We start from the raw sequence: 27,685 nt of genomic DNA on the forward strand, positions 1-27,685 counted from the left end.
GCGCGATCTCGGGATGCAGTGTGCTGGTCCAGTCGTGCGTCGAAACAGCCCGAGGATGGCCTGCTACATCTAAGCGATGTGCTGCAGGTCTCGATGGGTCGTTTGAGCATGGTGGCCCCCAATTGAAGAAGTGAAACAAGCTAACTTAATATTCTTCACCGGAGTATGCAGCTCAACTTTATGTACATCTATGCTTGTTCCGTCGAGGGCCTTGTGTCGTTTTACAGAACACAACGGTCAATCTTCGACGAGAGCGAGCCAAAATTGGCCATGGGAAGGTTTTTTAAATCCTCAATGTTACTCGTTAGTCTGGCAGCATACCATGACTAAGGAGGCATCACTCCGTACTAGCTTTTGCATCAGGATCTTCTCCTCTTGGATGACCCCCACGCTGCATGATGGGCGATTTCGCCATCCGCTCCCAATCATGGAGCATTTCCGTGTTCTCCTTGGACAAGCGAACTTCCTCGCCTGCGCGATCTACCAACTCGGCTTGGTATGCCGCCGCAGCTTCTTCGAAGGTCGTCAGTCCGGCCAGGGCATCCTTGTACTTGAGGACCAGGCTTCTGGCATCTGCTATGCCGTGATTCAAACCTTGACCTCGCTGGAAAGTCATGGGATGACCAGCATCGCCGGCAAGGAGGATCCGGCCTCTACGGGTATCCCAGGGCCGAGGAATCCAATATGACAGATTATTGCTGTGGACCTTTGTTCCTTCAGGAATCCACAGGTTGGCGGAGCGGAAGGGCTCGCCCATGGTTTCAGCCTTGGCCTTCAAGTTGGCCAGCGAAGTTACCTCTTCCCCTTCTTTCTTGTGCCATGTGGTTTGCAGTTGGAAGACCCAGGTTGCCGGATCATCAGGGTCGGGCACATCTTGGACTATTCTGGTGGTTAGGATTCATGGCATTGTGAAGACAAAACCACTGCGAGAGGCGGATGCTTACTCGAAATCCACTGCCAATAGCCATTGGGGTGCATGCCCATGGCCATGATGGGATGAGCCTGGCGAACGAACTTGGCTTTCTCGGCATCATTGTAACAGACATGCAGATTAACAGCGGAATAAGGGACGCTGCATGGCTGGCCCTCTTCTCCAAATATGATATTTCTGACCGGGGATTGTGCCCCATCAGCTCCAATCAGTACGGTCCCGGTGGCTTCGGTCCCATCCCCAAAAATAGCTGTCACAGTCGAGCTACCATCATCATAGGTGATATCGACAAGCTTTTTATTGTACTTTGAAGATTTGGAAGGTAGGGTCAGCTTTCATGACGGCGCCCGACGAAGGTGGACGGTGAGCCACAGAAATTTACCTGGACATCTATGCCCTCCGAGCACAATTTCCTGAACCGCCGACGGGAAACGCGATACATGCGCAGCAAAGGGATATTTTTCATCACCTCACCAGTCTGGCCGTTGATGGCTGGGAGATGACCAGGATCAGGTGGAACAAAGGTCGGGTCGACAGCAGCGGTGTAGACTCGATCGAATAGGTCTTGGGGTAGACAATCGGCGAGCATCGGCAGGCCCCATTGTACTGACATGCCCCATTCCCGCGGTCGGTAGGCTGTGGCAGAGACTTCAGACTCGTAGATGGCATAGGAGATGCCAATCTAACAAGAGACACATGGATCATTGTCAGTCAAGGTTGGCCTATTGCTGTCTTTGCCGCCCCAACTATCCGTACCTTTTTCAAGCCCTGGGCAATGAGGAGGCCGACGATGCCTAGTTATGAGACTCGCTTAGCTTGTTTCATGGCAGATGACGCCCTCAATGCCAGGCATGTCCAATACGACGATAGGCGAGCCGAACAGAGGACCGCGTGACGCCAGCCCAACCATACCTGATCCTATAATGAGAACGTGAACCGGATTTTCCTGGTCAGTCATCCTGCAGATGCACTCTTCTCTGCCAACAGAACGGTCCGAGGGGAAGAAGGGTGGGGAGGGCGACGCAAAGGATGATCAAGCAGCAGGGAAGGGCGGGTACGGAAGGTTTGATTCGAGAAAGTCCAGCTTTTATTGAGAGAGCGCAGTCGGCAAAGGGTCTGAAGTCAGTCATCTGAGAGCCCTTGATGACGCCCAGGGTCGTGGGGTTGTTCATTGGACATGGATCTGGGCCGAGCTTCGTCCAGTTGAGTGGATGAGCTGGCAGACACTCGAAGGGAGGGGTTGAGCTGCAAGAACATTGTGATAGCGGGCAGGAGCTTGATTGGTCTTTGAATCAAGATTTGGACGACACGTCAGCGGAGAGGATATAGAGATGTTCATGTGCGAGTGAGGAGCAGAGGTTGGCATCATTGGCATCCCACTCGAAGGTAATATGTTGATGGAATAGTCTAGCTACAGGCGTAGCCTCGTTAGTTCGTCCGCCTCGTCTAGCGCCTTGACTTCAACACCGGAGTGAAACACTCTTCCCTGCCTAACTAGAGCCAGTTAGCTGCCTGGAAAGGGCTTCTAGCCATAGGCAGAGTACTTGTGGAATTATTGGGACGCTGAGACTGCCGGAACGGACCCTTACGGGCCGCCTAGGGAGCATTCACCCATTGCCTAAGCCCTATACAACGACGATGAGCAGCCTAGGATTTAAGCGATGTGGCTAGTTACACCGCCGATGGGACTTGCACAACAACCAACAGCCATCGTGCTTACCCATGGGCTCCTCCTTACATTTCCGGACGAGGTCCTACCATTTCAAGATTTTGCACGACCTTGAACTTCTGACTCTGTGTTTTCATCCTCTGTGGTCTGTCTCCCCACTGGGGAGTCCGTGCTTCCAACCAATCCAAGTTCTCGCACATTGTTTGCTACCACAGCACCAAACTCTAAGAGAGTGTCATTGACTCTTCGCGATGGACCCTCTTCAAGGCTGGCTCCTGCTTGTGGGGGGCTAGTTGGTGGAAGGAATACATTACACCTCGAAACGCCACCTTGGGCTTGGTCCAAGGTCTTGTCCGTCACATTGACCCTTTGCCGCTTGAAGAGTCAAGTGGTGACTCTCAGGATATGCCAGCACAAGGCCCGACCTCTGTTGATATAACTGGATCTTCAGACGCGCCCGCCTCGGAGCCACCAACCGCGGAACAACGTCCGCCAGAAGATCCTGGGCCTGGCCCAAGTTCACACCCTGAACCATCCCCGGAACCAGATCCGAACCAGCCCATCGAAGTTGATGTAGGCTAAATTGCATTGTGCCTTTCGTCTTCAAGGTAGCTGCTTGCTAATCGACCTTTTCCATATCACATCAGAGGTCCGCAGACTTAGATTCTGCCTATGGAGAATCAATGTACACAATCCGGGATCCCCTAGGGACATAAGACAGCTGACGAGAACAGACATAGCGACTTAACGTCATTGGCGTCCAGCATTACTCGAGGTGTCTGGGAATATGGCCGGCGATACCATTCTTATGGTCGATCCCGTAGGTTCTGCCATGCCAAAATCAAGGAAGTGACAACGACACCAGGACTGACGGGTGTCCCAGAGTACGCTTTCCCAAATGACGATGCCGAAGCCGAACGACTAGATATGCAGCATGCCATGCAGACACACCTGCTGGGCGATCGACTGTTCTGGGCCCCAATCAACCCCAACCCGGCCAGAGTCCTAGATCTCGGAACTGGCACAGGTATCTGGGCCATTGAATTTGCCGACATGTTCCCTTCTGCTGTGGTCACGGGCACCGACCTGAGTCCCATCCAACCCGAGTGGGTGCCTCCAAATTGCAGCTTTGAGATTGATGATGCAGAGGCTGAGTGGACATGGGATGAGGGTACATTTGACTATATTCATAACCGCAATTTCGTCTGCGCAATCCGAGACTGGCCGAAACTCATTCGTCAATGTTACCAGTAGGAGCACCTCTTTGTGATAACTCTGCTTTTTCGTGGCAAGTTACTGACAAAGCGACGTGTACAGGTTTGTCAAGCCTGGTGGGTGGGTAGAGTGGCACGAAAAACACCCCTATCTCCTCAGTGATGACGGGTCTCTCCCAAAGGATTCAGCGCTTTTCCAATGGGGAGCCAAATTTTTCGAAGCTAGTACGTGAACAATGATTTCCTTTTCCCTCTTCCCATCTTGTGTTCGCTAGTCAGGGAGACTTTCCACTTACATGTAGGATAGGCATTCAATTCGGAACGGACGCCCGTTCGCCGCAACATTTGAAACGGCTGATGGAGGAGGCCGGGTTCGTGGACGTTCAAGAACACATCCTTAAACTCCCCGTCGGATCGTGGCCGAAAGACCAGCGACTCAAGGAGGTGGGCTTGTTCGAGACCGTCAACATGACCGAGGGAATTCAAGGGTTGACCATCATGCTCTTCACACGTTGTCTGCACTGGACTGCTGCCGAGGTCGAATCGTTTCTCTTGGAAGTCCGCAGGGACGTCAAGAACCGGGCTATTCACAGCTACTATCATTTGTGAGTACATGTTTTCCTAATGACACTGTAAATTGCCGGGACAGAAAATTAACCATGATGAACCAGCTATGTGGTCTTTGGGCGAAGACCGGAGTAACCAGATTTACCACAACTTCTTGCACAAGATTGTTCAAGCGGCTCACAGGACCAAAGCAGACTGCTCTCTTTTCTTTCATTCTTAAGAGGATTTCCCTGAAACCAGCATGGTCTTTTAACTCGGGCAGGTAGGGCTTAATGCGGATCAGGAAATACGATCTCCATTTATATGACCATAGAGCACAATCAAGCAGAATGGGACGACGTAATAAGTTTGGGGGACGAGGCTAAACGTTTGCTCCGCAACGGATTTCTATACCACTTCGACCTTCAGGCACAGCGCCAGGGTCTAGCAGGTGATAACATAGTCAGATCGTAGTAGTGGGAACGTGTAAGGGTAAAGAAGTCTAGAGGAATCTGGCAATCTCCCGGTTCGCCCACAACCAGACTGTGACACAGATGTCTCCGCGTTCCGGAGCCAAAGGCCGACGTTCCTTTCAGTTTTGCTTCATAGGATTTGGTCGTCTCGCGTGGGCGAAACTAATCGAAACATATAAAGGAGGATTCCCATAACGATGAAGCTAGGCTATATTCAGGTGTATCGCTAGACCTCACTTCGGCGAGGACGTACGTATCATTCTCGTGCCCCGTTCTAGTGATGATCCCCAGAAGCCTGCCATTCGCTTTGCGGTTCTCAAGCCGCCTCGTCTAGGGGACAAGGTCTTCCTCATCCTCACCATCGACGGAGGTCCATCTGCCCGTCCTGTAACGTGGTGTGCAGCCTTTTCGGTGTGTCCGGGCTGATTCCAAACGACTCGTGCAGTGTTCTCAGGCCGGTACTGGCTGGGATCGAAGTCTCGAGGAGCTCTCCATTTCTCGGGCGAGTGGTTGATGGTCCAGATCTGCAAGGTTCCCATTTTCGCTGCCACTGGTCTTGCGTACAACGTAGTACTTCCTTGAGTGAATGACTTGATCCGTACACAGTTCACTGTGGCAGCTCCAGCTGGGAACGTATAGCCCATATAGCTCTTAGTCTTCGATAATGCATGAGGCATCGGGGACCCTATCAAGGTCACCGGCATCCCTGAGCAACATAAGGGCCAGAAGTGCGAATAACTTGCGAGATTCCGGGTCGGCGCAATGTCTCTTCGACAACAGCCAGTATATAGGGGAGGTCTGGTCGATCTGACCATGTCGGCAGACGCCCAGGACCAATCACCTCATCTATCTCCCTTTGGGCTTCTTTTCGTAGGAAGCTCTCCTGATAGCTCACCTGCAGGATGATCTTTGGGTCTTCTCCACTTGCGGGCAGAGAGTTGTCATCGGTGTAAATGCCATCAACATGCTTGAATTCGCCCGAATGGTGAAAAGAGTCATGAGCCACAAAGGAGTCGAGCAACAGCACAGCCCCTCAGCCACAACAGAGCATCTTGCCAAGACTGTGGCTGAATCTTCCAAGTCATCACGTGACGGCTGCTTTTGTATCAATTTTTGATGTTTGGCATCGCAGGCCGTCATTTCTTCCCACTACTCCTTGTTCTCTGTGCTACAACCTTGTCTACCTTCACTTAAATGCATGTGGAATGATTCGACTTCTAGCGTCTGTCTGTTGGTGCTCAGTTCTCTAGGTAAAGGTACAAGAATCACGACCACAGATTCATGACTCGTTGACTGAGAAGTCTCCGACTGTCCCAGAGTGCTTCTTCTGGTTTTCTCGAATCTCTCGCGCTTGGAGAGGATAGACAGACCTTGGTCTTCAGGTCTGTTGGGGTCAGTTCACGAACCATGACTTCCTCGCCCGTCGTACCGGGCCAGGTTCTGGCCAGCACATCTTCACACATTCCAGGTCCGGGAACTCACGTCTACGAGAACAACATCCTCGCCTCTATCCTGGGACAATCACTCATCACCCCGGCACCGAACAGATCAGGCAAGCCAACAGTCTCTGTACCCCGTCAAGCCACGGCTATAGCTTCCCTCAACTCATTGCCAAAGGTTGGCTCTGCCGTTCTCTGCCGCGTCACGAGGGTCCGACAGAGGGAACTCGGCGCCTCGATCCTGGCCATCGTCGACCCGTCCTCGTCGGGAGCCGTCTCCGCCAGCGAAATCATCTCTTACTCCCAGATCACCGACGACGACCTCCAATTCCAATGCATCCTTCGGCGCGAAGACATCCGCACGCACGAAAAGGACAAGATCGTCATCAACGACATGTACCGCGTCGGCGACATCATTCGCGCCACGGTGATCAGCTTGGGTGATGAGAGGAACTACTACATTAGTACGGCGGGGAATGAGTTCGGCGTCGTGGTGGCCACGAGTGAGGCTGGCAACGCAATGGTTCCCGCAAGTTGGAAGGAGATGAAGGATGCCCTGACGGGCAAGGGCGAAAGTCGCAAAGTCGCAAAACCTTCGTGAAAGCCCGTGCAACAAACAACGCTCCTCGAAAAGGTCTGGTCTATTTTCCATGTACGAGCCAGATATCGTCATGGCCGAACCCTCGGCAAATACTACAAGTGGCGGGATCTGCGAAGGGGCACATTACCCGGATTACAGCCAGGACGTCCTCAGCTGTATCAACCCGCACTGCTACGCTTCTGTGAGAGCGAAAGAGGGTGTGGTTACACCCTGCTTCGTCCAGAAGTCGCAGCGCAAGCAAATGTGAAGCTCAGCTTGCCTAACCAGAGCAAGCTCACCAGGCCTTTTCAAGCCCTGTCTCGCACCACGCCACGGACAGGAACAAGGCGCTGACTGACAGGACTCTTCAGGCTGAAACTGGGTGAGCGATCCACAGCAATAAAACTCAGTGTCCTGAATGAGATAGGAGACAGAGCTCTCACAATGCAATCACCCAGCGTCAGCTCCGCCCTGCCAGCGCTGAGCCGAGATATTGCTGGGTGGAGATGGAAACGCGAGGAAATTTGGACCAGACCAAGACTGCTTCTCCGGCCTCGCTCTTGAAATTCAGACTCGGGACAAACTCAAAGTCCAATTCGAACTCCGAACATACTATCGGTCACGTCCTCTTCCAAACGCCTCTCCAGGGTCCTTGCAAGAGGTACAGTATGTGCCTACAAGCGCGCCAGCTACCTACCGAGACAGATGAAGATCTCTTCCCACCATTACCTCTTGACATCCACCATCTCCATCTCCTTCTTCCTCCCTCTGTGATTCCACGCTCGCGTGTGCTCGCGATCGACACCATCCTCTTCCCCCGGCTCTTCCATCCTGTTCTTCAACCACATCTACACCTCCTATCCCCCCGCACTCACACGCACACTCACACTCTCCCACAAAAGCCATCCCCACCCATCCAGCCCCCTTACCACTATCTCGATTCTCTTCGTTTTTAGACGAATCCCAAACCTAAGCACCTCTCCAGTATCCATGGTCACGACCCTACTGCAATGTCAGGCTGTGTTCGTCACGGGAGGAATATCAACATCCCCGAAAAAACCCCCTCAACCCCTAGCTACTTCTCTACTTCCTTCCTTCGTACCTTGACGCTCGTCACTGAGAGAAGAGGGCTGAAGGAGAGAGTAGATACGGTGGGCTTGGGGCTTCGGGGGGGAACGGACTCCTCCTATCATCCAGGTCCGACGTCCTTGATACAATGCTTTGGATGACTCGGAAAGAATAATAGGGGAGGAGACATCGACGTCAATCAAAATGACTGTTGCGTGATCGTGCTCTACCAGCGTCCTGTGTCCAGAAACACGCGCCTGCAGATTCCAAAGGTGTACAATTAATGCATTGAGGCTAGAATGAAATGGCGTAACCTGCCCGTGCTTTCGCTTTCGTCTGTTCCCGCTACCACAAGGACAAACAACGAAAGAACTGCAGAATCTCCCGTCAAAAGATAAGTAAAAGGTATTGACGTCGCATCAATACCTACAGTGCTCCTTTCCCGTTTGAAGGCCCCCATTCTCTTCCACAAGCAGTGACAATCACGCCCTCAACGCCTCGCTATGCTCCCTGCACACCGCGATGCACAACTTTGCGTGCCCATGCCCAGTGGCAGCCCTTTTTTCGTTGCAATTCCGTGTAAAAGGGGTATATGTTAATATCAAGAGGTCTCAAACAAAGAACAACCCTCCAGCCAGCTCGCGTTCACCCTTCCACCAAGGTTTGCTTCGGGCCTTTACCAAGCAATTCCAGGGATCTTTGAGCAAGAGCTATCACCTCGCCCTCACCCTCTTCGCCTTCCTCATCATCGGATTCGACATGTTTGTCGGCAATCGTCTTGACCATCTGAATGATGTCTTCGGATTTGGCGACCAAACTGACAAGCTTTTTGTCGTCCGATTCCAGCAGTTGCAGCAACGTCCAGATGGCAATATGTTGAAATGTGGGATCACCACTGCACAAAAAACGCTTGAGATATCCGTGAATGCCACCATTTGGCTCGGTCCAATCGCGAACAAAAATCGAATAGTCGCCAACCTTGGAAGACAAATTGCCCAGGGCAGCGGCACTGTTCCCTTGGACTTCGATGCTTTCCGAATCGGTCAGGGGAATCAAGACATCGAAAACTCCCATGTTGAGCAGATGTGTCTTGAGTTCGTCGCTCAGGGCCAACACGGCGATGCAAGCCGTCATCTCAGACTGTACACTCAATGGGACATGCAGAACGAGATCCTTGCATTTCTGAACTGCCCCCGCCTCCAAGACAAGTTGCTTGTTGCGGTCCGAGCTTGCAGCAAGATTCCGCAAAGTCGAAATGGCATGGCATTGGATCTCCTCATTATCGGTAGAGCCGAGAAGATCCACCAGGGGTTTAAGAAAGCCCGCATCAATGATGGGCGATTCATTCAGAGGGTGAATCGAAATATTGCGGATGCAGGCGACAGCGGAGAGGATAAGTGGTAGATATGAAGACTGAAGCAGACGAAGGAGTGGCTGCAAGCCTCTAGCTCGAACAATCTCCAGTTGGTACTTTTCATCGGATGCCAAGTTTCGGAGAGCCAGTGCGGCCTGACACTGGACCTTGGGAGTGCCCGAGTCCATTAACTGGACCAGTGATTGGACAAGGCGTGGTTCGGTCTGGGCAAGTTTCTTTCTGTTGGATGCGTCGACGGCGATGTTGCTCAGAGCTGTGGTGCAGTAATATTGGACATCCATATCAGGCGACTGAAGCAGTTGAACGAGCACCGGAATGGCTCCGGCATTGACGAGTTGTTGTCTGTTATCATCTGTGTAAAGTTAGCACGACAACGACTGTGAAGCGACATATTCATGCCTACCAGAATGTGTCATGTTGAGCAACGCGCCAGTTGCATTCCTCTGGACTCGCATATCTTTGGACTTTGCCAGCCTTGTCAATGGACCTAAGGCTCCTGACCTTGCGATTTTGGCCTTGTTATCTTCATGGGTAGCAAGATTGGTAATGCAGCCGACAGCATTGCACTGAACCTCGACATTAGGAGACATCATCTGTCGAATGAGTGGAGGTAATCCGCCGAGCTGGACAATAGCGACCTTGTTTTCCGCTAGACAGGTCAGTCAGCAGAGGTCAACGGGATTGATGGGCGGGAGCGTACGATTCACGGCAAGATTGCCCAAGGCTGCACTGGCAGCTCGTTGTACTTCAATGTCGGGGTTTTGAAGGAGGAAGAGGATGGGTTCTAGGGTGTCTCGGTCGACCTCTCTCACATCTGCAACAACCATTAGTTTGTATTCGGATTGCCTGTCTCTTGTCTACAAACCTCGCTCCGTAATCTCGGCAAATGTCAGGCTGGCACTCCGTTGTAGGTCAACATTATCCGAATAAACAAGAGTGCTCAATGCTCGTAAGGGTTCTCCGGAAAAGAAATCTGTCTCTCCTCGCTGTGATCTGTCAGGCCTCGACTCTTCATAGTATAGGGCGTCTGGGAACGTACATTCTCGAGGTATTGGAGAAGGTCCGCAACGGCTTCTCGTTCGCTGTCTGCGAGGGCAGGCTCGTAGAGGTTATCCTTGTTCCGACCTGAAACGACCGAGGTCAGTATTCAGGCATGTTCGGGGAACGCAGCTAAGACAGACCTTGGCAGCTTTTGCAGCAAGCCGACAGTACGTTGCCCATCTCGAGGCGTGGGCCCCGAAGGGGACGAAGCGGTCGAGGGTGGTGCTGTTGTTGATCAAGGGAATTGCGACGAGGCGGGAATGTGTGCTGATGCTTTAGCGGGTGAAGGAGAGGTTGCGTGTGAAAGGCTCATCTGATGGTCATGCTGATGCCGATTGTGATGCAACCTTTGAACGATGCTGGCGAGGCTCCCGATATCTATTATGTTAAGATGAGGGAAGCTTTTGGACTCGGCTCGGATTCGCTGACGCAGGCAATGCTGCAGCGACAGGCACGGCGTCACTGCGCGACCTGCAGGTGCAAGTTCCAATTCAGCACCGGGGTTCGTATGCAGGCAAGAGCAACGAGAACTCCCGGAGCAGAGGAAGTGTGTGTGGCGTGTGACCCGGTCTCAAGGAGCGAGCAGTCGCAGGAGGGAATGGCAATTGCTAGTGGAGGTGGTGATGGTGGTGTGAAGGTGGTCAACATGGAGTTTTGGCGGAAGTGCACGAGTTGAGGAAGCTGCAGACGCAGCGTGTGCCGTGGCGGGTGGTTAGCGCAGGCCGGATGGCTATTGGCGCTGCATCAGATACCTAGGTGCTTGTAGGCTTCCTAGAAGCGCCTAAGCCCCGAAGGCGGACACTGTTAGGCTGGTGCCGCCGATGCGGATGCCCCCCGGAACTGGAGGAGAGCCAACCGCTTACATCTTCAACCCGATCTTCCCCTACATTCTCGGATATTTCCATCGCCCTCGCATTTTCAGCAGACCATAGAGTCTTCTGCGACACCTATTGCCATCCAACCTGCGTCGAGTTGACAGGATGCCTCAGTGCTCTGATCCGACCGCCTCGCACCTACAGCTTCTTCAAAAGAAAACATCCAACTGTCGAGATACCCGCGAATGCTCGTAACCCTCACCGCCAATAAACCTTTCACATGCTTTGCGACGTCATCGGTTGGACAAGGACAAAATTTTTGAATAGAGTAGGCAGGGAGCAGAAGATCACCAAGAACAAGAGAGGAAACTGTTAGGCATTAAAGCGGTGTACTATAAGTATCCTCCTTCAGCTCTCCGGCTCAGGCTATGTTATATGCTATGCCATTTCCTTCCTCCTCCTGCTCGCAAAAATTGCAAGGACGCTGGCCCAATCAGCCGACGATGCTATCCTCATAAATCCTATCATGTATTGGTCATGCCAGTTGTTGTAGTCTTAATCAAAGTAAGGAGATTCGTTGCTGTTATGGCGTGTCTATGCTTTTGGCGTCTCGACTCTGACCTCAGCCGGGCTATGCTTGCGGCTAAACAGCGAGCCTTGCTTGATGACGGGCGAGTAGATGCCCGCCGGCGTCAATGTCTCAGTGGTTGGTCGAAGCTGATCGAGGGCGTTCTTGATGGAGGACTTGATCTTTTGCGATGTCTTGGACGAGTGGCTGGAGGTGGATTCTTGGGAGATCCGACGGGACGAAGTAGCCGAGCTATTCTTCTCAGCTTGGGTGAGGTTGTAGTATCCTGCGTAGAGCATGTTGATGGATTCGTAGGGAATGTTTGGCTCGTTTGGTGGTGGTAGGTTGATATGATGTATTTCTGATACGAGCAAATATGGCTTTGGATGGGTCAAGTAGATGTTTGTGGCGAGGATAAGAATGTGATTACTTCTTGTGCTTTGACAGACTTTGATACAGAACGAGTCACTCGCCTTCGGCCAGTCGATGCGTGGGTTTATATAAGAACCATTTGACCCCTAGACGGAGAAACAAAATTTCTCATCGACTCACCTCTCAAACGTCGGGATTGAAGCCACCCTGGGGGGTTTCATCATATACCCACGATGAATCTCAAATCCCCCTAACTGTTGTCTAGGAAATGGAAACAAAGTCACAACTCGTTCTCCAATCACGATTGATGTTGAATACGCCCGTGGGAGCATGGTGCCCCAGGGCGTGTGCGGTTGTCGTTAGCGGATATCCATGTGTCACGTACAAGAAAAGCGCGTGTCGACCTGCTTTTAGAGGAATTCGGTTTGTCATGAGCGCCCTAGCCAGTCACAGGCCTGAAAATTCTCTGTAAAAATTCTGATTAACTAGGAACTTAGAGGGAAAGCGTCTGTGGGCCAGTCGGAGGGCGTGGAGCTGGCGTCGAAGGCGTTTAGCAATGGGATGTGCCAGTTGTGGGAGGGCGACGTGAAGTGACATCTGCCCCCTTCATGTCGTGCCATTCCATTACCACAGCATATACGACCTCGGGGCAGAGTGCTTGCCATCAATAGTTCCTAGGCGCCATGGCTGTCATACGACTGTGCTGCGATCAGCCCCCGCTTCCAAGCGGTGCCTATGTCGACTGACTGCCTCAGGGGCCATCCATCTCTTCATTGCGGTGGGACAAGTCTTCTGAAACCTGGGCTCTCCCAACAACTGGTAGAAGCTGACCTCAATCAACTTCAAGCGTCATTGCTGCTATATGTCTCATAAGAATTATGTTACAACAATGTCTCCCTTACCCGACCTGACCGCTGCCAGGAGGAATGCTGATGATAAAACAAGTTCCAGACGGAGGACATCCGCCTTCATTAAGGATTCGAACTGCATTACGCCTCGTTGATCGCTCTGGGATTCCCCAGATTTCGGATCCAACATTTCCGGGGCCCTCATAGGATCTTACCACCCAGTCGGCCACTGTTCGAGCCAACGGTGGCTGACAGACTGCTGATTATCGACCATCTCGAGAGAGGGAGTGTCACTTTTGCGTTTTTCTCATTTGACCGAGGCCGAAATGCGCAAGACCCGAGTAACAAGTGTCTCCTTACCACGGTGGCGCGAATGCAAAGGGACAAGAGGCTGACTGAAACTCCACAGTTTGTTTGAAGACGTTGAGCATGAAGATACCCACCCGCGACCAGCCATAAAGGTGATAGAAAGGTTGCACACAATACAAATCACGGGACGAGGAGGCTCAATACCTTCTGCGCTGTCTGGGATCGTCGTACCCGTCATTCTCGTGGTATCGTTTTCTCGAGCCATAGTCGTCTTCACGCCTGCTGCTTCCGTATCGGTCACGGTCTCGATCGCGGTCTCGGTCTCGGTCACGATCTCGGTCACGGTCGCGGTCTCGATTGTCATATCCACGATCTCGTCCTCCGAGGGGATCGGTGTTGCTGCCAGTTGCGCCGCGTTGGTCCCTGCCTCCACCGTATCCATTTCGCCGGTCGTCATAGCCTCCACCATAGCCGCCTCTCCCACCAGGTCCGCTAGGCGCATTGGGGGGAGGAGGTCCATTCTGGTAGCCTTGTCGTCCGCCGAAGCCGCCTCCTCCTTGGTAGCCAATGCCACCTCGCCCACCAAAGCCTCCTCGATCGCCGCGAAACCCGCCACGGAAGCCACCACCACGACTGCCAAAGCCACCTCTGAATCCACCACCACCACCATACCCACCGGGGGGTCCGAATGTGGGCTTTGCAGGAACTTGCTTGGTATATCCTCGTCCACCGAGGCCTCCGCCAAATCTTCTTGGTCTCCAACCTGGGACCATGCGGCCACGCTCAACATCGACAACAACTCTTCGGTCTTTTATGCGTAGGCCGTCTGTCTCTTTGTAGGCAGCTGTAAAGTTGTAAGGAATCTCGAGGTCAGTTCCATGACATCTTACCATTGAATCTCTGGTGTGGAAAGAAGGGTCAAGGGCAGAGGGGTTTGCATAGAAGAAAGTACCTCGCATATCCTTTTCTCTTTCGTAGACAATGAAAGCGTAACCCCTATGAGGCTTTTTGGCTTTCGGCGTGGTCTCATCCTTGACGATTCTGATTCTCTCGATCGGACCGAACCTGCCGAACTCACGCTCCAGGTCCGCTTCTTTCGCATCATAGCTCAGACGGCCGACAAACAGCGTTTTGACAGCATCGCCCTTGATCTTGGGATCTTCGTTTGGTCTGTAGCCCTGAAAATCAGGCTTCTCAATCTCTTGCTGAAGTAGCTTCTTCTCGAGTCTCTTGCGATCGCGCTGTTGCAGCCATGACTCGGTGGCTTCATACTCGTCGGTTGTCTTGTACTCCTCTAGCTGCGGAAGATACGCGGCCACACCAGATAGCTGCGATTGCTTGAGAGCTTTCTCGTCCGGAGCGGTGTCTTGAGGAGGAATGTAGCGGAGGGGAGGTCGGGGTTGGAACAAAGCAAGGAGATTGGGAGGGAGTTTGTCCGTCATCTTCGTGCCACGCCGGAAGAAGCTTTTCTGGAGGGATGCACGAGAGTCATCAATGCGCAAGGGGAAAGAAGAGAAAAGAACACAAATGCGCCGAGTTTTAAGTAAAATTACAGAGGCAGCGGTAAAGGAAGAGAAGGATATGCAGACAAAGGGTTGAAGGAAGCTGAATTCACAGCGCGATCGATGCGGAAGTGAAATTGTTATTTCCTGAACTGCCCCAGGGGAAGATCCTAGATCCAAGAACAGTTTAGTGCCACGTCAATATTCAACAGCCACAGTTGACCAGACCGTCGCCACGACTCTCACGCGCCATGTAGCCTCCATACCTACTGCACAGCACAGAGGCAGGTGAGTATCTGGGATTAGGTTACTATCTCAGATGCCTTGGTGCTACTGTATGCTCTGGTATGGCCGATCTAGTGGAACTGCGACCCCCTGCGAAATGCCTACCTACGGCCCCTGACCCCGTCATCAATCATGAATCCACCATTTACGAGTAATAGGACTAGCGATTCATGAGTGACGCCCAAGCCATACACATACATCCCCGAGCACCTATCGGTGATGGCGCCGCACGGTCGATCCATCAGGCAACAGTGATTTCCTGCGCTGCGATGCTGTTTGATCTCAACAACCTTGGATTGGTGCACCGCCACCCACACGTGACATTATATACCAAAATTGCGCCACAGTCACCAGCCCCACGTCGTGTTCGCTTCTCTCTGGGCGACTCGGGATGCGAGCAAAACGTATTCGTATCTTGGGCGTCGATCCGATGCACCGACGTCGCTTCTTCTCAGTGATCATTTATAGACTCTTCCCCACAACAAGAGTGAAAACAGCCTTGCGGATTGCCTTACAAATCTTGGCAGACATCGCATAGGGACGTCTCCCGAGCTCGTCCAGAAAGCTCTTGCATCAGAGCTGGGCTGATGCTATTTTCCGCAGAATCTTCCTGATCGAGATTAACTCGACAGTTGAGTTCGACGATCCTGGATTACTCGGCAAAAGATTACTGGTCTCTATTTCAGAATATGCGGATGCTTCTCAGGCAGCTTCTTTAAACCTGCGGGGAAGGAACAGCGCTCGACGGTATTTATATCGAAGCTGCTTCCTCCCCCTCGTGCTATCATCTTCTGGCGTCTCATCATAAAGCATTCTGGCATCATGAAGAGCAAAATCAGTCTCACAAGCGTCTGCTGCTTTCTCTTGCTTGGTGGCACGACTCAAGCAGCCCCTCAGCAATACTGCAAACCTGTTGTAGGTTCGCCAGGTTGGCCCTCCGCCTCTGACTGGCACGCTTTGAACAACTCCGTCTCGGGCCGCCTCATCGCTCCTGTGCCTCCGGGCTTGGTCTGTCAGACCAACAGTTCGGTGTACAACGCGCAGGCCTGTGGTCAGGTGCTCGCCCAGTGGAGCAATTCGTCCTTTCATGCCGAGGACCCCTTCACGACCGACTACAACGATGACTCTTGCCTCCCGGATCCTCGAGCCCCATGTTCTACGGCACTCCTCCCAGCCTATGTGGTCAATGCCACCAACACGGCTGATGTCCAAGCCGCTTGCCGATTTGCTTACAAGACTGGTGTTAGGCTGATTGTTAAAGGGACGGGCCATGACTTTCTAGGACGGTACAGACTTAACGATATATCGTTGAAGATCTTATCATACTGACGCAGTGGACAGGTCCTCTGGCCGAAGCTCTCTCTCAATTTGGACGCACAACATCCGTGGCGTCAACGTCACAATGGGAGATTCTCGCGCGAAGCGGTACGGGGGTGTTGCTTCTGTCAAGATTGCCGCTGGCATGCGTTTTGGCGAAATCTACCAAGCCATTTCCTCATACAACCTAACCCTAGTCGGTGGTGCGGATCCCAATGTCGGCATTGGTGGGTGGGTTACTGGGGCTGGACACTCTCCGATCAGCGCCGTCTACGGCCTGGGGGCAGATCAAGTCCTTGAGATGGATGTTGTCACCGCCAATGGGACACATCTGACTATCAACGAAGATTCATTTCCTGGTCTCTTCTGGGCAATGCGAGGTGTAAGTCTCCTCAGACTAGATTCGTATGTCTATACGACAGGACATCTAACTATCAATACCCGTGTCTAGGGCGGCGGTTCCACCTTCGCAGTCCTCCTCTCTGTCACTGTCCGAGCATATCCAGTCCTCCCTGCGGCGGTGTATACATTCAGCTACAACACCACTGCGAACAGTGATACATTCTGGTCTCTGGTAGCATACTTCCACAACCAATTGCCTGAGCTCTCGGACGCCGGTATCATGGGTTACTACTTCATCACGCCCAACAACAGCGCGTCACAATCTGATCCCGCACGTATGGGCTCGGTCTCCGGCTTCTGGTTCGCTCCGAACAAGTCTGTCGAAGAAACCCAGCACATCTTGGCACCCATGGAACAGACGATTCAGAAGAACGCGTACAACTGGACGGACGCGATCTTTGTTAGCAATGTGTCTGCACCAGTGCCGGACTTCACCAAATTCTGGCTTGCATTCGTTACGCCTCAGAGTGTAGGGTCAGAAGTCCGGCTGGGGTCTCGCCTTTTTGACCGGGCTGCACTCAAGACTGACCCAGCAAAGTTGAAGAGACTCTTCAAGCAGACAAGTCCAATCCCCCAGTATCCGATCCTGGGCCACGTCGTGGCAGGCAAGGGCGTAAAGACCGTCAAGAACGGAATCCCGGGAGGGAGTAACTCAGTCTTGCCCGCCTGGCGCAAGGCATACGCGCACATCGTGCTCCCACGATCGTGGGCATTTCTGAACGAGACCGCAAAAATTGCGGCGACCACACAGCTTCGCGAGGTTGAGACAGAAGCCCTTCGCGAACTGGCACCCAATATGGGAGCGTACGTGAACGAAGCAGACCCAACTGAGCCGAACTGGCAGGAGACATTCTGGGGGTCAAACTACCCGAGACTGCTGCAGTTGAAGAGGTATTGGGATCCCAAGAGCGTATTCTGGTGTGTGCCCTGCGTGGGTCACACGGATGGCTGGGAGGTCGTTGGCCAGGCAGGTGTAGAGGGTGCGGTGGGAGAATCTTCAGGGAGGATCTGTCGGACTTGATGAGGTGTCGAAACTGTTGCTGGAGACGTTGCTCTGTATTCTGCCACGGCTCTAAGAGAGAATGGATATCATGATCTGGACAGTGGTGGTTGATACAACGGCCGAATGACAAGGCTGTGGACATGGACCTGCCTGCGGGCGTTAATGTATCTGACCGTCTTTCCGTACCAACAATATCGTAGCCCGATATCTAGTGTATATTATCGGCGAATATTGCAACCGCTGCTCGTTCTACTCCTGCTTAATATATCACAGCTCGTTTTGCGTTTGCAAATGACCAGCCTTGCACATCACAAAGAGCCCTCGTCATTCATTGGCTGCATTTGCGGCGAGGCTAAACCACTCCCTATCAGGTTAGCGCCAAAGCCTTCCGCCTCTGCTGTTCGTTGTCTGCGAATTATTCCTGGAAGAGCTTCTTTCCCCGAACTTTTCAATTGGAAAGGCTACCTAAATATCTTGTGCTCTCACCCCCATTCACGGGCCACGCTCTGTGTGTGCGCACGACCTACATCTCCTCGGGCCTCTAGCCATGGGTGTGCAAGGGCTCAAGACCGTGTCAACGGCACGAGTAAGTCTCTACGCTGCGTTTTCTCAAGTGCTCTCCCCCAATCCATGCACGATCCAAATCATGCCCAGCAATCCATCCATCTATCTGATCCCCCCACCATTTCCTCAAACTCTCACGTAGGCTGACTCAACCCGCACAGAACGGCATAGGCGCCTACATCCTGCAGTGCACGCGCCTGCACCTGACGTACTCGGACCACTGGGCGTCGTCGACGGGGCTGAAGTCGCTGCTCGCGTCGCCGGCCTTCTCGTCGCTCACGCACCGCTACCCGAGCGTGGAGTTCCGGATCTCGCCGCGCCCGAACCGCCACCCGGTCCTCAAGGCGCAGTACTGCAACGGGCGGTCCAAGGCCATCTGCGTCAAGAACATGGCCCGCGAACAGGTGCTGGAGAAGGCCGAGTTCCTGCTCGGCAACTCGGGCGAGAGGAACGTCCTGGTCAAGGGCAGGAAGGTTGTCAGCGCCAACGAGGCCGTCAGGGGCATGTGGAGTCCCATGCACGGAGGCATCAAGCGGATTTGAGCAGCTCTTTTGGGGAGACCTGGTGCTTGACCTTCGAGCTTCGAGCTTCGAGCTTCGAGCCACTTGGAGGCCGGACGAGGGGACTTTGGGAGGGATCGGCAATATGGGCTCATCTTGTGTCCTCTCGTCGTTGCAAAGGAGGAGGGCGGCTCGAAGAGATGGGGAACGGCGAAAAGGTCAAGCGAACAGGGAGAAAAGCGTTGCCCTGCGCGTCAGATAATGGGTACAGGACAAAGTGTTACACCACGACGCCGACGAGGGACGGTCATCACATATTGGCAAAACAATTGGACGAGTCTCGCGGTCTACATCTTTCGAAGAGCGAGGAGAAGCATTGAACAAGCCAACACAGGCTCGTGTTCGGGAAAGATTACAAAAACCGTGGCCCTTTGACGCTGGGACGGTCGCCGTTATGACCCATAATCCGAAACCGAAAGCCGATGCCGGCAATTGGAAGACGTTTGAGATCTCAGTGGGTGAGACTCGACGAAGGTACGGGAATATCGAGTCGCTGCGAGCGACGCGACAAATTCAAGCTTCAATTTCCCCCAGACAAGCTTCGAACACAACCAAATTTGTCGAGTAAAGCTGTTTTTTTGTCGACCAGAGATGATCCAGTCAGTGGTTGAAGAACCCGCGACGAAGCATAGGGACATTGCTGGCGAACATCACTTGATTTACCACATATGACCAATAGTTACAAATGCATTCAGAGGGCATCTAAAGCGTGCTCTGGCTGATTCGACTCTGATATCTATGCACCGACCCCCATCATGAACGTTGAATTGTCATTGGAATGATAAAAACTCCTCGATCCTTCATTAAAAGATTCATCTCGTCATTGGCTGGGTCGACGTCTGGCTGCATCTGCCACTCAGTGGCCGCATCCGGCCAATTTGGGGCGTCCGATCACAGGTAAATGGGGAACATGGCGGTCTTGCTGACGACCTTGCTGGTACAACCATCGACGTTGCATACCGTAAATGGCACCGACCGGGACGATTCCAGCTTCTTTTCAGGCTCTTTGCCTTTGCCTTTCTTTGATACTTTCGACTTTGACCGGTTGACGGCACATTCGCCGCAATAGACCTAAAAATTCTGGGTTAGAACAGAACGAACATCTGGCTTGGTTTCGAATCACTTACGTGTCCACAACTCTTCACCACCCAGACCTGTTTCTTGACGTCCGCATTGCCGACCGCTAATTCGTCGCCGCACATCGGACACAGTATGACATCTTCCTCTCCGAAGGTCCGAATAAACCCCTCCTTAGCTGCTGGAGGCCCTTTATAAGGTTCAGGCACTACTTGGGGGGTTTCAGAGCCGCGGTCAAAGACATCAAAAGGAGCCAGAGCAAAGGCGGGTTGTCTGTAGTCCAGGTTGATGATGAAAGCGTCGCCACCGTCGTTGGCGTGCCGTCCATTGTGGCCACGAGGCGGGACTCCATCCAAGCGATCCAGAAGCCCTTCGCCGTAGCCTGGGGCGATATGTTGCATGTCCCCAAACAAGAACTGTGTCGACCTCCTCAGGATCTCTGGGAAATATCCGAGTGCACCTCTGTCGGTGCGAGGAGCGTTGGCACCGACATTCGCTTGGACTGCTGCTTCCTGACGCTGAGCCTGTGGAACACGCCTCTCCTCAACAAACTCGACTTCTGGGCTTGCGGGTTCAGGGGAGACGGATCCAGATCTGAGCGTCTCCATGTCGATCGATACTTCAAAGTCATCCATATCGAAATCCGAATCCGAATCGTCAGTGTCTGAAAGATCAATGATCTCGGGGGGGTCATTTTGTGGTCTCTGGCCAAAAGGCGGAGCACGGACATGTCGTTCTTGTTGTCTCTGTTCAAGCTCTTGTTGTCCCTCGGCAGGTTGTCGTCGCGTCTGCTCAAGTTGTTGTTGTCGTCGTCTCTGTGCACTCTCTCGGCGTCTCCGTACCATCTCTTGCTCCTGTTGGACTATTTGCTGTTGCTGTGATACTGCCATCCAGGTTCTGACGAGTAGTGTTCGCGAGTGACTTCGCGGGGCGGGTTGGCTAGACACTTGCCTCAAGTTCGGTTGTAGAGAGGAATCTGAAGCAGTGGAAGTGTCATCGCTGTCACTGTCCGCAGTGAGATCGATCGTGACATCGTGCGGGGCAGGGGTAGCAGTTGCTAGATGAGCTTGTGTAGGCATGGTCGGTCTCCGGTAGTCAAAGCCGTCGCCTTCAAACCGTATTGTTGATTCTGGGTATGGTGGTGTCGAGTCTCGAGAAGGCTCCGGCGTTGGGTGATAGTTTGTTGGTTGGTAATTGATGCGGCGGCGCTTGGACGGTACGTGGTCGGGGGTAGCACTTCGACTTTGTGATCGGGTTATCTCTTCATGAGATCTCTGTGGCTGCAGTCAGAATCTTGCTTTTCCGATCCAAATCATATGACATGAGTAAGTGAGTAGAATGTGAACCATCAGCTGTGTGTGTGTGTGTGAGAGAGAGAGAGAGAGCGAAAGCCGAGGACGTACCTTTCGACTGGAGGAGGCCGACGCCGAATTCAAGAAACTGCTCAAAGCAAGAGTGCCTGCGGGAGGCATGATCAAGGCGCCTGCGAGGGCAGACTATGGCTCTCGGGTCGAAAATGTCATGGGGGAGAGAAGTTGAGGTGAGGGCGTTGTAGGGAATGGTCGGGCGGGATGTTGAGAAGTCGAGAGGTCGAGGAGGTAGGTAGGTGGTAGTCAGGTACGATTTGAATGTCCTGCGGGCACGAACGCCAAACCCTCGCCAACCACGGAGCCAGCGAAGTGGGAACAATAGGCCGACCAAGAACTTGACGCCGGATGGATGCCGCTGTGACGGGTGAGAGCGACTTGACAGATGCAGGACAAATCGAAGGGACAGAAGCAAGGAGAATGAGGGCGAAGGGCAAATGCCTGGCTTTGAAAATGGCCACCTGCGGGTTTGCAAAAGGTTGGAACAAGGCAAATAATAATAATGGCGATAAAGGATGGTTTGGGTTTGGGGGGTTTCCCTGGACCTTGGGCTTGGGCATAGGCGGGGCCTTAGGCGGTACCTGGTGCCGTCACTGTGGTTTTTGGTGGTTTTTGGTTGACTTTGGTTGTGTTTGGTGGTGCAGGCTGCGTGCGCTTCGAGGGCGAGGGCCCATTTGCCACTCCTCCTTGTTGATAGCGGCTCTTAAGGCCGCTCATAAATCCGCCTGCGCTTCTCATATCACCTGTGAATTGTCACTGTTGCCGCCACTCTAGCTCACAGAGGCCTGAGCCGTGTCCATATAAAGGCAGCAACCAGAACAGAACACCACCATGGAAGCTGGTTCATTTTTGATTGTTTGTACATGCCATCGCAGGCGGACAAAGAGACCATCTGTCGACGCAACTTCCAATTCCTTTTCGCGTTGCCCTGGCTTTCTTTTCCCTTGATTTTTTTCAGCTATCACCGCCGCATCCCAGGAAAACCCCGCCCTCTGGATCTCACATCAATTATGGGTATCAATGCTACCTTGCCTTCCGTCCTGTCTGTATACAAGTAACAGGGAATCACCTCCCCCTATCCTTCCGTTGCCGCGCCCAGGGTCGTAATCACCCCGTCCTCATTCAGAGCGATTAGACTCTGAGCATGTTGGCCCCATGCAATTTGTGTCGCCGGCGTCCCTCGTTTGAGGATCTCCGACCATTCTTTGGACGCCTTGGAATAATGTTCGACCGTAACTCCATCTTGTCCTGCAACCCCCAGGAATTGTCCAGTGTAGTCCCAGCTGATGGATTCGATCTGGCTGCCCGTCTCAATGGTTGTGATTTCGGTTGCTTTCCTCAAGTCCCAGATCGAGATGGTCGACGACTTCTCCGTTACCCCCGCCAACCATATGCCGTTTTCGGAGAAAAAGATACATCGCACAGGGCCACCAAGGTCGAACGTCGCGGCTTCCGCGCCGGATTTGACATCGAATATCTTGATTTGGCCATCGACACCGCCCGCCGCCAATAGGTGACCGTCAGGGTGGAATTGAGTACAACGAAGACCTGAATAAAATTAGCGCCCTGCAGGTCAAGAGAGGAGGCATTGCAAGAGGACATACTGGAGTTACTCGAAACCTGAGTAAGAACTCGGCTGGATTCGAGGTCATAGAGAATATATGTCTTGTCTTCTCCAACAGAGGCGAGAATGCTGCCGCTGGGGTGTAGAGCCACCCCATTCGCCTGTCCGGCGTGGACTGCGAAAGACGAGACTTCCTGATCCTTCTCAAATACCTTGACTGCGCCTGCTGACGTTGCAACAACCGCCCTGTCATGAGCCCAGAGACCGCTGGTGGCGTCTCCTTCACCGAAGTCGAGCGCATATGATAACGTGTTCTCCGACAGTGAGTAGACGCCCCCTTGGGTGCCTGCGACTAGGATCAGATCTCCTGCCTCGTGCACGGCAAGCACACGGCCACCAGGAAACAATGGTTTCGAGGCTGATCTTGACGTGTACGCTGATATGGCGTCCGAGGAGGCCCATTCTTCTGGCACCGGTCGTTTCCGCCGGGTTTTCGACAAACTGGAGATATTCATCAGTTCCTGGACAGAGCGTACAGAGGGTAGCCATACCTTTGTTGGGAGTTTTCAATCTTCTCGACGACGGATTGTGGTAATGGGGCACTGTCGACTTGCATGGCATCGCCGTTTGTGTTGGCAGGAGCTCCTCTGCTGATATTTATCTGTGCCAGCGTCGCTCGTGCCTCGTCTCTCTCTTTTGTGAGCTGTGCAATGACCCGTACCGCCGCATCATTTTCGTACAGGGCCGTGCTGAGCTCTTGTCGAGCCTGGTGAAGATTCTGTTGCAAAGTGTACGTCTGAAGCGCCAAAGCATCCCATTCGTTTTGGAAGAAAGAGAGCATCGCAGGTATCGAGGTCATCTGTGGAGGTCGTGGATAGACGACGTTGGGGCTCTTAAGGTCGATCAGGTCTTCGACGGACAGGCTCTCTCCCGTCGTGGGTTCGGTGCCGTTCTCGCTGATATATGCTTCGATGAGGCGCTTTTCGTAGACATTCCCTGCGACTGTCAGACCAGTGAGACCTGGGACACATATATCCTCAACGCACCACTCTTGCGTGAGGCCACTGGGACCTGCGGCGCCTCTCCCGAGACTGCCATACCATTAGTCGCAACCCACTGCGCGAGATTGAGAGTACCTACTTGCGCACAACATTGTCGCAAAACTGCTCCAACAAAGAGGATAGCGATTGATCGGGAGGTAGGACACGGATTTCGTCTAAGAATAGCTTCAATGAGCAATCACGGACTATGACAAAAGACCAGGGCAAATCCACCTGCACGTACTTTTTCCTTGAGGTTTTGCGACCTCGAACCCAAGGCCAAATAATTATGGAGTTCGGCAAATCTTCCTCTTTGGGCCTCAGCCTCGTCCGGTTTTGCCTTCTCAACCTTGAGTACTCCGTATTTCGACTGCATCATCATCAACTATCTACATAGCACCTCAATTCAGCATTCGCAAAAGCATCGGATCAGATTTTTCTCGCATATCTGTGCTCTAAGTGGCATGGAGTTTCGTCCTGACTTCTTCGTCATTTCACTCCTGTCTGCCCATCATGGCGGACGTCGCCCTCCCATATCATGAGCCCGGGATTATCACAATCCTGATTCAGTCGTCTTTTCTTCTGGTCTTGAATGTTCTAGGATTTGCCCTGGACCAGATTTTCTACTGCGGTCTTGTGGGGCAGGTTCTCATCGGTATGGCCTGGGGAACACCTGGCTCGAAGCTGTTGTCCCGCCCATTTGAGGATGTGGCAACGCAGCTTGGGTACCTAGGCTTGATCGCGATTGTCTTCGAGGGCGGACTGGCGACTTCAGCCAAGTCGCTTGGCAGGTCCCTGATACTGTCTATCTGCGTCGCACTCACTGGGATATGTCTCCCAATGGCTCTATCTTTCTCTCTGATGGGGATTTCCGATGCCACAAAGCTTCAAGCATTCGCAGCTGGAGCTGCGCTATGTTCGACGAGCTTAGGCACCACCTTCAGTCTTTTAAAGACGACAAGCCTAACGACGAGTCGCTTGGGGACGGTCCTCACCAGTGCTGCAATGTTGGATGATGTTGTTGGGCTGATCATGGTGCAAGTCATAGCCAATCTAGGCTCCGGCCAGACGTCGATTTCAGCCCCTACAGTCATACGCCCTATCTTCGTATCCCTTGGCTTCGCTATCATCCTTCCCCTGGCCTGCAAGTTCTTGGTGAAGCCAGTTTTACCTCATATCTCCGCCCTATCAGTCAAGCTGAAAGGGAAATTCTCTTCGAAGGCTCTGGACCTTGAGGTAAAGCTTCCTTTCATTGTTTCGACCGCCCTTTTGGCGGCCTTGGTCACCGCGGCAACCTATGCTGGCACATCAAACCTATTTGCCGCTTATCTAGCAGGAGCCACTATATCCTGGCTAGACGAGGCTGGTCTGCAGACAATAGGTACTCGATCCCAAGGGAAGTGTTCGCAGACGCCAAAACTTCAGAAGCATCCCGTCAACACGACCTCCAATATCGCGCCTGTACAATCCTGTGCCTCTCAGCATGCCAGTGAAGTCCATGCATCAAAGGATGAGAAACGGGAAGACCATCATGCGCCTCTGATGCAGCCATCGGGACCGTCTTGTGAAATGACACCGCCTCCAGAGGATCCAAAATCAGTGACGAGCATCGATCAAAATGCAGGGCCAGCTGATATCCCTGACGCACTGGACGTCGAGAGCCGCAGCCTCCGGATGTACAACCATTACTATGCACCTGCCGTGGAGCGCATTTTGAAACCGCTTTTCTTCGTAAGTCTCCTACCTCACCAGCTTTCAGTACGCATGCGTGGTTTTTTTTTTTTTTCTCTTTTCTTTTTTCGCAAGCGGCTGACGCACTGATCATCAGGCATCTATCGGCTTTTCCATTCCGATCACCAAAATGTTTCGCGGCCCCGTCATCTGGCGTGGCCTAGTCTACGCGACATTCATGGCTATCGGCAAGCTCTTTTGCGGCATGTGGCTCATCCGCTTCTCCACTTCGTCAACGACACCACAGCCTCCTCGTCCGCAACCTATGGAATCCGACAAACAGCAAAAGGGCAAGGGCACGAAGCAAAGGAGGAATAATAAGGCTACCCCGCGCAGGTCTCTCCCTCGCCCGAAGTCTCTGTACCCGGCATCCATCCTCGGCTGCGCGATGGTCGCTCGCGGCGAGATTGGATTCCTAATCTCGGCACTCGCGGCGACGAACGGCATCTTCACAAGCAAAGACACGTCCGGTAACGCTGCCGCCGGAGATGGCCTCGTGTCGGATCTATACTTGATTGTCACGTGGGCGATTCTTCTCTGCACCATCGTCGGACCGCTCGCTCTGGGGTTCCTGGCGAAAAGGGTCAAGAGGCTTCAAGACGATAGGGCACGAGAGGGCGGTGGTGGGACGAAGGAGGATCCCCTGGGCATTTGGGGAGTCAATTAACTCCGTCACCTTGAGATTTGAAGGTGGGCTCCGTAAAGACCTTGTCGTTTTCGAGTTGGACAGAAAGGCAAAAAGGCGGTTGTAACGGACCAGTTGGCTTTCATGATCCTCATATCTTCGTATTTGACGCGAATATAAACGCGAAATCTCAAGCAAAACGCCGCTCAATGCAGTCTAACCCGCATTTTGACCAGGGAGGAAACCGCCATCCAGCGTCCTGTCAGAGGCCCATACCATCGCGATATCCCGGAAAATTGTCTGCATCCTCATCTTATCTGTTCGTCCGATTTCATCCCTAGACCTGAAGATCATCTGGAGAGCAGTTTACCAACAAGATCCTTGCCTTTGCCATCCCTGATGTTCTCGACCTGCTGAGCCAATGTATCGAATAGCCCTGTCCCCCTCGTATTCCCGCGTCTGCTCCGCCCATCAAAGGTTGAGTTGGAGACCTCGTCCGGCTCGACGAAGCCGTGCGGGCGCCGTTGTCGCCAATCGTCGTAGTGCGAGGGCGGCGCGCTGCCGGCGTACATGTCTGCAGGTTCCGGGGCTGTTCGCAGGTCTGAATCATAGCCGTATGCGGCCTGGTGGTTGTAGCCGTGTGGCAAGGGCGAGTAGGCGCTGTTATTTGTCAACAGGACTTGAGCTTGGCCTTGCTGCTGGTGCTGGAGCTGCTGCTTTTCTTGGTGTTGACCACGTCGCTCGGTGAACTCCAATGGCAAGACCTTTTCTTGCGGCTGATACTGTTGTCGTTGCTGTTGCGTCTGTCCTGCCTGGTAAGGGTCGGAGTAATAGCAAGGAGGCGCGTCGAAGTATCGCTGACGCGAGGCGCTGTCCTGTGCGGCAGCAGCTGGTGCAGGGTTTGTGCGTCGGTTTTCGGCTGATTTGGTGATCTTGTTCACGGCGTAGATGCCGACGCCGGCAATCATGGCAGTTTTTATTAAGCCCATGGTTTTAGGACGTCCAATGTCAGCTCTGGGGTCGGGTGTAAGCGGTGTTGAACAGTTCAAGGTCGCTCCCGCAGACTACCAATAGGTCAGTCGGTTCTTTTCGTTTCTGTTCCAGTCGCCCGGTGATATAACGTGAAAATCTGTGTTTCTCTCTGATTGTGAGATACTCTCGCAACGGCAGGATGTCCAGGCATTTTATAGATTGCACAGCCGGAGCCAGGGAGCAGGAGAGGAGGAGACTACTATCTCCAGTGTCTTGAGCCACGCAGGCAGGCACATCGCAAAGAGCACCCTGTGAGGTTAGCGCGAAACAATAAGACAATATACGCGCATGGAAGAGGCACTAAACGGATGTCGACAGCGTCCTAGAAAGTCTGTGCCGTTTACTCGAGGGGGCCGGTGAGGCTGTGT

The 27,685-nt window shown here is 53.0% G+C and overlaps 12 protein-coding genes across 12 annotated transcripts; 5 read left to right on the forward strand and 7 right to left on the reverse strand.

Annotated features, from left to right (window-relative positions):
- Positions 1–160: 160 nt before the first annotated feature.
- On the reverse strand, positions 161–2,014 carry PV07_00335 (uncharacterized protein). Its single transcript, XM_016386777.1, has 5 exons — positions 1,844–2,014; positions 1,688–1,725; positions 1,314–1,613; positions 945–1,236; positions 161–879 (listed from the first exon to the last, which is right to left on the reverse strand). The coding sequence occupies exons 1-5, from the start codon at positions 1,887–1,889 to the stop codon at positions 338–340; spliced, it is 1,218 nt and encodes a 405-aa protein (XP_016253705.1). The 5' UTR covers positions 1,890–2,014; the 3' UTR covers positions 161–337.
- Positions 2,015–2,758: 744 nt separating this feature from the next.
- Positions 2,759–4,866, forward strand: PV07_00336 (uncharacterized protein). Its single transcript, XM_016386778.1, has 7 exons — positions 2,759–3,173; positions 3,248–3,285; positions 3,335–3,420; positions 3,484–3,850; positions 3,918–4,039; positions 4,122–4,419; positions 4,486–4,866. Exons 1-7 carry the CDS (start codon positions 3,006–3,008, stop codon positions 4,514–4,516), a joined length of 1,110 nt encoding a protein of 369 aa, XP_016253706.1. The 5' UTR covers positions 2,759–3,005; the 3' UTR covers positions 4,517–4,866.
- Positions 4,867–5,994: 1,128 nt separating this feature from the next.
- On the forward strand, positions 5,995–7,634 carry PV07_00337 (uncharacterized protein). Its single transcript, XM_016386779.1, has 2 exons — positions 5,995–6,089; positions 6,151–7,634. Exon 2 carries the CDS (start codon positions 6,241–6,243, stop codon positions 6,871–6,873), a length of 633 nt encoding a protein of 210 aa, XP_016253707.1. The 5' UTR covers positions 5,995–6,089; positions 6,151–6,240; the 3' UTR covers positions 6,874–7,634.
- A 550-nt stretch (positions 7,635–8,184) lies between these two features.
- On the reverse strand, positions 8,185–10,976 carry PV07_00338 (vacuolar protein 8). The gene is made up of 6 exons (XM_016386780.1): positions 10,477–10,976; positions 10,335–10,420; positions 10,161–10,281; positions 9,996–10,109; positions 9,699–9,944; positions 8,185–9,647 (listed from the first exon to the last, which is right to left on the reverse strand). Exons 1-6 carry the CDS (start codon positions 10,514–10,516, stop codon positions 8,566–8,568), a joined length of 1,689 nt encoding a protein of 562 aa, XP_016253708.1. The 5' UTR covers positions 10,517–10,976; the 3' UTR covers positions 8,185–8,565.
- A 532-nt stretch (positions 10,977–11,508) lies between these two features.
- On the reverse strand, positions 11,509–12,445 carry PV07_00339 (uncharacterized protein). The gene has a single exon (XM_016386781.1). The coding sequence runs from the start codon at positions 12,016–12,018 to the stop codon at positions 11,746–11,748; it is 273 nt and encodes a 90-aa protein (XP_016253709.1). The 5' UTR covers positions 12,019–12,445; the 3' UTR covers positions 11,509–11,745.
- A 124-nt stretch (positions 12,446–12,569) lies between these two features.
- PV07_00340 (uncharacterized protein) lies at positions 12,570–14,873 on the reverse strand. The gene is made up of 2 exons (XM_016386782.1): positions 14,201–14,873; positions 12,570–14,092 (listed from the first exon to the last, which is right to left on the reverse strand). The coding sequence occupies exons 1-2, from the start codon at positions 14,688–14,690 to the stop codon at positions 13,446–13,448; spliced, it is 1,137 nt and encodes a 378-aa protein (XP_016253710.1). The 5' UTR covers positions 14,691–14,873; the 3' UTR covers positions 12,570–13,445.
- A 135-nt stretch (positions 14,874–15,008) lies between these two features.
- PV07_00341 (uncharacterized protein) lies at positions 15,009–17,998 on the forward strand. The gene is made up of 3 exons (XM_016386783.1): positions 15,009–16,321; positions 16,377–16,734; positions 16,804–17,998. The coding sequence occupies exons 1-3, from the start codon at positions 15,858–15,860 to the stop codon at positions 17,773–17,775; spliced, it is 1,794 nt and encodes a 597-aa protein (XP_016253711.1). The 5' UTR covers positions 15,009–15,857; the 3' UTR covers positions 17,776–17,998.
- A 212-nt stretch (positions 17,999–18,210) lies between these two features.
- On the forward strand, positions 18,211–19,690 carry PV07_00342 (uncharacterized protein). Its single transcript, XM_016386784.1, has 2 exons — positions 18,211–18,343; positions 18,483–19,690. The coding sequence occupies exons 1-2, from the start codon at positions 18,305–18,307 to the stop codon at positions 18,861–18,863; spliced, it is 420 nt and encodes a 139-aa protein (XP_016253712.1). The 5' UTR covers positions 18,211–18,304; the 3' UTR covers positions 18,864–19,690.
- PV07_00343 (uncharacterized protein) lies at positions 19,524–21,820 on the reverse strand. Its single transcript, XM_016386785.1, has 3 exons — positions 21,362–21,820; positions 20,009–21,232; positions 19,524–19,952 (listed from the first exon to the last, which is right to left on the reverse strand). The coding sequence occupies exons 1-3, from the start codon at positions 21,428–21,430 to the stop codon at positions 19,773–19,775; spliced, it is 1,473 nt and encodes a 490-aa protein (XP_016253713.1). The 5' UTR covers positions 21,431–21,820; the 3' UTR covers positions 19,524–19,772.
- A 289-nt stretch (positions 21,821–22,109) lies between these two features.
- On the reverse strand, positions 22,110–24,174 carry PV07_00344 (uncharacterized protein). The gene is made up of 5 exons (XM_016386786.1): positions 24,030–24,174; positions 23,936–23,980; positions 23,441–23,885; positions 22,930–23,390; positions 22,110–22,873 (listed from the first exon to the last, which is right to left on the reverse strand). Exons 1-5 carry the CDS (start codon positions 24,040–24,042, stop codon positions 22,401–22,403), a joined length of 1,437 nt encoding a protein of 478 aa, XP_016253714.1. The 5' UTR covers positions 24,043–24,174; the 3' UTR covers positions 22,110–22,400.
- A 150-nt stretch (positions 24,175–24,324) lies between these two features.
- On the forward strand, positions 24,325–26,518 carry PV07_00345 (uncharacterized protein). Its single transcript, XM_016386787.1, has 2 exons — positions 24,325–25,660; positions 25,758–26,518. Exons 1-2 carry the CDS (start codon positions 24,443–24,445, stop codon positions 26,325–26,327), a joined length of 1,788 nt encoding a protein of 595 aa, XP_016253715.1. The 5' UTR covers positions 24,325–24,442; the 3' UTR covers positions 26,328–26,518.
- Positions 26,408–27,549, reverse strand: PV07_00346 (uncharacterized protein). The gene has a single exon (XM_016386788.1). The coding sequence runs from the start codon at positions 27,272–27,274 to the stop codon at positions 26,636–26,638; it is 639 nt and encodes a 212-aa protein (XP_016253716.1). The 5' UTR covers positions 27,275–27,549; the 3' UTR covers positions 26,408–26,635.
- Positions 27,550–27,685: the final 136 nt, after the last annotated feature.

Source organism: Cladophialophora immunda (assembly GCF_000835495.1).
Source record: "Cladophialophora immunda strain CBS 83496 unplaced genomic scaffold supercont1.1, whole genome shotgun sequence".
NCBI classification, from domain to species: domain Eukaryota; kingdom Fungi; phylum Ascomycota; class Eurotiomycetes; order Chaetothyriales; family Herpotrichiellaceae; genus Cladophialophora; species Cladophialophora immunda.